Below are 6,657 nucleotides of genomic sequence, written 5' to 3' on the forward strand. Positions count from 1 at the left end.
CATCGCAGTACCAACTACGGACGAACTGACTTCAGAAGGCTGGGCAAATATTTATATCAAACACGTTTGGTCAAAGCAGGGACTTTCCAAACGAATCACGTCTGATAGAGGATCTCAATCCGTCTCACAATTCATCAAGGATGTGTACAAAAAGCTGGGAATACAAGGAAACCCAAGCATGGCGTATCACCCACAGACCGATGGACAAACTGAGCGAATCAGGAGATCGAAAATTATATAAGAATGTTCATAAATTATCAACAGACCGATTGGCCTGAATGGCTTCCCATCTGCGAATTCATCTACCGCAACAGGGAGCATTCGGCAACAGGATATTCACCTGTTTATTTAACACACGGACATCACCCTTACACTGGAATGGAAACTCGGAAAGAGGCAAAGAGCAAGCAAGCAGATCAATTCATCACAAGAATGAAGAAACTGCAAGAAGAGGCATCGGCCGCTCTCAAACTCACCAAGGAGTACATGAAGGCAAAATGGGACAGTAAAAAACGAGACCCAATAAATTATAATGAAGGGGATAAGGTCTGGCTTGAAGCAATCAACATAAGCACAGATCAACCAAACAAAAAACTTGACGACAAACGATACGGACCATTCGAAATCGTCAAGAAGGTCGGAAACAGTGCCTATAAATTCAAGTTGCCTAAAGCATGGAAAATCCATTCTGTATTTAATGAAGTACTCCTCATGTCCTACTACACGCAAGAATTCCCTAATCAAAAACCAACACGAACCATTCCCAATATTATTGCTATCGAAACAAAAGTGGAGAAAATCCGAGATTCAAGAGTACAATGAGGTGAACTACAATATTTAGTATGCTGGGAAAACAAACCGAGATCAGAAGACACGTGGGAACTGCAATCAAGCTTAATTGGCCAATACAAAAGCCTGATCGATGAATTCCATAGGCAGAACCCTGATGCGGCAAGAATGCCCACGATCACTGTGCCTGGCGCACTACGGAATGTAAAATTATCAGAAAAAGAAAAAGAAATAACTTATGACGATGAATGGGAAAAGTGGACACAAACCTACGAACGATGGATGACCAGAGCAAGGAAAACCACTGATTTACCATCAATGATGCAATCGGAAATAGCCGAACTGTTCTTCGGGATGCACGTCATCGACCAACATCCATCACAAACCATCACCACATCATGCTCACAATCCCGACCTCAAACATCGTCTTATTCGTTATACTCGCCGCGCTAGTCGCCACGATCGCAACTCTCGGTACCATATTTATCATCTGCATCCATCGCCAAAATCCTCGAAACTCCTTCGAAATAATCGGCTGACGCAGGGCAAGTCTGGGAGGCATCATCGAATTAGAAGTTGTCAGATGTGGCGGTGCACAACACTAATCGCGAGGACGTGATTCTAGAGAAGGGCGTAATGTTACGATCAAAACACATTTCACTATAACACGTGTTCACATGCACCTGCATCCACGCGCATCTCATTCATAACCTTTTCGAACACTCATTACCTACGCATTGTTAACCTGCTATCCATAAGTCTGTTTCACATTAATAACATCTGGTTTCCGCATTCCTTTAAGTACACATGTAAACCATTCCATTACCACATGTATAGCTATATTTACCATATCCCGTAATATATAAGCCATGATAGCAAAGGTCTCAGACCTTAGCTTCGATCTGGCATTTCATTCGTGTCAGGCACCCGACTGCGACCGGGCCAGTCACAAGCCTAAGAAGGCTTGGTAATGGGGATGGGCAGCGCCTGCCAAAGGGCGTTGTTGGCAGTTGTTTTGGTCCATGGACGTCCATGACATGGTGGAGGTCTTGTTGGTCGTGGGAATGGAACTGCCAAGCACGATGAGTCCTTACCGAAGCAGCACGCGAGAAGCCAACTTGCGAGTGCATCTCCTCCCTCAATTTTGATCTTAAAAATAAGATAAAAGCTATAATAGATAGATAGAGGCTCATAGTATAGTTCTCCAAGAGCAAAATTTTAATAACTGATTGTTGTGAGCAGTAATAGTGTGAACTCGTGACTGACGCGTCTAGAGAACCACACTGTGATGCGTCAAACGCGTGCCGCCGTCCTGACCCTCATCTTCTCGTCTCCTCTTCTCTTGGACTGGAATCCTACCTTCCCATTTTAATTATTGCTCGCTTATTGTGGTACTTCAGGGCCATGGCGGGACTGTTGTTCTGAGGATTGGTGTTCTGGCTGTACATGTCACCATGCTCTTCCATTCGGCGCCCCCCGCCAGAAGATAATGGCCAGCATGATACTTGAAATCCTCAGATCTAATGAACTCTAGATACTCCAATTATTGTCGGAAGGTCTATGTTGCTCTTGGGCGACTAATAGTATTATTAAATTATCTGGCTACTCTGTGAGATGCCCAAGGCTTTGAAGGCATCCCGCGCTCGTCAAGCGAGTGCCGCACAAGCCAGGAAGGTTCTGCAAGGACATAAAGAAAATATACAGCCTACCGTCCAGTCCGGATCTGGCCAGTCATCAAGCAGCGGGTGGGTAACTCGGTCGCAGTCTGGAGCATCCGAGTCACCCGAAAAAGTAACTAGTACCGCCTGGTCTACACTTTTGACTTGTAAATACTAATACAATTCAAGGTGCAAAAAGAGACTCTGTCATTGTATAAGGAGCAGGCACGGGTACTACTCAAAGAAAACTCCCACCTTAGATCAGAGCGGTCGGGCCTTCTCCGCAAGCTCCAGGATGCCGAAGCGGATCACCTTGAATCTGCGGCACATGTTAAGGATCTTAAGGACAAGAATGCAGACCTACGGCAACGTGCGACGCATGCTGAGGATCTCAAGGACGAGAACGTGGACTTATGGCAATGGCTTCATGTTCTCGAGCGGCGTATACAGCGGCTTCAGCGGGACAACGTCAAGGCGCGGATCGCTACGAGGAAGAAGGTTGCTGAGGTGTCAAGCTCCGAGAAAGATCAAAATGACTCTGGATATGCTCTGCCTGGCCGCGAGGATGCTCTTCTGGCTACTAGTCAGGCTTACCAGGCTGTCGGCTCTCTGCAACTGGACCTGGCTAATCTCCATGAACAGGCGATGAACACTATCTATACAGTGGTCTCGGAGGCATCTGCTCGGGCTCTGGATGCTGAGAAAGCGCTCACTGATGAGAGAAACACTTCGAGCTTTGCTGTAGCACTCTACCAAGAGGAACTCTGTCGGGTCCAATACCAAGTGTCTGCTGCTATTTCTGAAGCGCAAATCACTGCTGACAATGCTCGATCTGAGGCACAGGACTGTATCGAAAACTTCAAGTGTGGACTAGCAGCTTCGAAAGCTCAAGGAGGCTACCTGACTGAGGCACTTTCGGCCTCGAAAGCTACAGTTTATGCCTTTCGGAAGCGGTGCAAGAGGCATCCCGATGTTATGGCGAGAGTTGTCTCGAAGGCTGTTAAGAAGTATGTCCAGGAATCACGGATTGTTCGTCTCAAGTTCAAGGGAGTTTACACGCTCGCTGCCCGGATGGCGGCACGCAAGCTTATTAACTTCAATGTGGCCTCGGAACATATTCGTGATGTCTTTAACACCGTGGCAGAGCTGCTTGGTGTATCGATACCTCCTGAAGATAAGATGAGCCGTCAGACCGTACGCCGCGCTGTTCTCGAGGGTGGTGTAGCAGCGAAACTACAAGTGGTGTTCGATATCATGCAGTCCGAAGGCTTTATGATTAGCGGGGATGGCACATCGCACCGGCACATCAACTACGAATCCAATTTTATTGCTCTGTCGACGCCAGTGTATACTACAAGCTCAAGTTCAGGTCCCACGGGAAAGGCACATCGCCTACGAACACTTGGTGTCCATTCGGCTACAAATCGTAAGGCTGATACGCAAGTCGACGGCTGGAAGGACTTGTTCTCTGAGTTTCAAGAGTTCTATGATTGCAGTCCTTTGTCACGGCGGCACCAGACAATAGAAATGGCTGAGATCGCGCGGAAGCTCAAAGGGTACTTTTCCAACCATGCTGCTTATCAGAAGAAGACGTCTCGTGGCATGCAAGACTGGAAGTGGGACGAGAGTCTGTGTGACCTCGGGGAAGATGCCCTATTGCTCAAGGACGTTACCAAGCTTGTGCAGATTCTCGCAGATGCCAATGCAGCGAAGATTGCCACCGTAGGAGGAATGGAGAAATGGAACTTGCTCTCTTGGGACGAGCAGGTTGCTAAGGACCTCGAATGAATCCAGACGGTCTACAAGTGGCTTGGTGAGGAGGTGTATGCTGCGTTATCGGAGGAGGAGAAGCACAAGCTTGACCTCTACATATGGGGGGGTTGTTGTATGCACAAAGACCTTAATAGTTTCATTGGTGGAAATACTCGAATGACGGCATGGTGGCTTGACAATGGTGTCACTCCTCCGGTTCTCCTTGCCAACAAAGATAATGCTGCAGTTCTTGCTGGTCGTTCCACAACCTCGGATGCCCTCACCGACACTGAGAAGTGTGCACTTGACAGCTTGACTTGTGGTGGCGTGAAGACGATGGACATTGGTGGTGCAGTGTTCAAGAATAGTGATCAGAAAAAAGGACAAGGAGATAGTTATGCCTATCGTTTTGGACGACGGTATCCGGACACCAGCAATACACGTTACCACTCGCATGGTGATAGCGCTTGTGTCACTTGGGCATGGCTTGATGATCACATTGATTTTGTCTTACGGATGAAAGAATGCAAAGCAAATAACACATTCACCAATATGGAAAAGAATCTTTATAATGCATTACAGGATCCAGCTACCCTAACGGAGATGGCTTGTATGGTGTTGTATACCCAGACAGTTTCGGAGCCCTACCTCAAGATTGTTCGTGGCCCTGGGTCTGAAGGCTTAAATCAATTAGATCTTGGCCCATTCCATGAAGAGGTGAAGACCCACATCAAGATGTTGATTGAGGACCCTGATCTTGTACTTGCTGAAGATGCAAGGCCAGAATTGGCTACACTTGATGTGGCGGACTGGGCATATCCGGAAGCAGTGCACACTATTCAGCAGAGGGCATCGGAGATGCCATATCTTCGTCCTGTCTTCGTGGCCTTTCTATCTGGGGCTCTAGAGACCTGGAATAGATTTACTAGTGAGTTCAAGTCAGGTGAGATTGACAAGGCCACAGAAGAGGATCGTGCACTCGCCTGGATGCCAGCAACCAATGATCATAATGAAGGTGCACTGGGCTCACTTCCGGCTCTACCTCCGAAGCAGGCCCAATGCCGCGCTGCATTTCTACAATTCACAAGTGATGTATCACCGGAATGAAACCTAGACCTTCATGGACAAGATGCTAGTTCACGAGGACTTTGATTTCATCCGGCGCGAGGCTTGCAAGTTGGAGAGCCGTGGGCTTGAGAAACAGCACCGTCAAGCACAAGTGGACCATGAACACATGCTGGAGGACCCGCGGCGCCGAAAAGAGGCAGAGAAGCGGCGGAAGCTCGCTGAGAAAGCTGAGAAGTTGGCGGGGATTGTATTGTTGCTGCGGGAAGAGGACATACAGCCGTTTGCAGATCGATAGACCACCAATTCAGAGAATCGCATTTAGTCGGAGTGGGTCGGAGTGGGTGCCAGGGACGTCAGAGGAAGGTAGGGAAGTCCAAATGGTCTGATTTCCATCTCTTGGGGACTTACAATTGCTTGTCCGACGTGGTCCGACTGTAAATGATTTTTGAAAAGTGGGCCCATCAATCTGCAAATGGCTGTAAACAAGCTCACAGTTTCACACATTGAAGATCAGCTCGAAGTTCACCGACAACTTGATGGTAATCAAGATATGCCCAAGAAGTCGCACCTGAAGAACAAAGCAGAGAAAGTCGCAGTGTTGAAGCACGTGGTTAGGCACTACTTAGCAAAATACCCCAAGTCCGATGGCAAGTGGCTGGAGGACATGGGGATTGGCATCGAGACAGACGAGAATTCTGACGCCGACATGTATGGCACAGACGGTTCTGACAACGAGGACGAGGGTGATGAGTAGAATGCATGGTTATATAGAAATAACTTTATTACATTACTGGAGGTGATAGGGGCGGAAATGGTCTTGGAGAATCAATTATTGATATGCTATCTACGACATGGGAGTCAACTTCCGGTGCTACAGCTTATACTGGCAGAGTAGATGAACAAACAAAAGACGAGTTTCGGGCGTCAGCCACAGCTACTCGAACTGGTCCTAAGTCTCTGACAGGTCTTGACAGCTGTCGCATGTCAAGACCACGGACGCTTAGTAAGCCGCCGTGAGCGTTGTAGGCGCTGCCCGTCCCAGGCTCCTAAACCACCCGTCCTTAGCGTTCGCGCTCCTCTAATTACTAGGGCAGAAGTGAAATATTATGTAAGAAAATGTATTATATGAGAATTACCGGATACAGAACGAACAAGAGGAGGAGAACGCTATAGGACGGCTGGAACAAATCGTCTCCCCGAGATCACCGAGTCTGACTAAGCATGCCAAAAACGGCAGTAGCTGAATTGCTTCAACAGTAGTGAGTGTACTATATGCTCACTGAATACTCAGCCCGAGTGTCTGAGAGCTTCATTGGATGTCTTATAAGTTGCTTCGAACTCATACAACTATGTTATATGACCCCAATTGCCCACCCACTGCTGTTGAAGC

General features: G+C 47.8%; 1 protein-coding gene across 1 annotated transcript; it reads left to right on the forward strand.

Moving 5' to 3' along the window:
* Positions 1-2,403: 2,403 nt before the first annotated feature.
* On the forward strand, positions 2,404-6,021 carry GLOTRDRAFT_96296 (uncharacterized protein; the record flags this gene model as incomplete). The annotated part of the gene is made up of 5 exons (XM_007871822.1): positions 2,404-2,580; positions 2,637-4,214; positions 4,242-5,291; positions 5,314-5,514; positions 5,782-6,021. 5 exons carry the CDS (start codon positions 2,404-2,406, stop codon positions 6,019-6,021), a joined length of 3,246 nt encoding a protein of 1,081 aa, XP_007870013.1.
* Positions 6,022-6,657: the final 636 nt, after the last annotated feature.

This window comes from Gloeophyllum trabeum (assembly GCF_000344685.1).
Source record: "Gloeophyllum trabeum ATCC 11539 unplaced genomic scaffold GLOTRscaffold_00015, whole genome shotgun sequence".
Lineage (NCBI taxonomy): Eukaryota > Fungi > Basidiomycota > Agaricomycetes > Gloeophyllales > Gloeophyllaceae > Gloeophyllum > Gloeophyllum trabeum.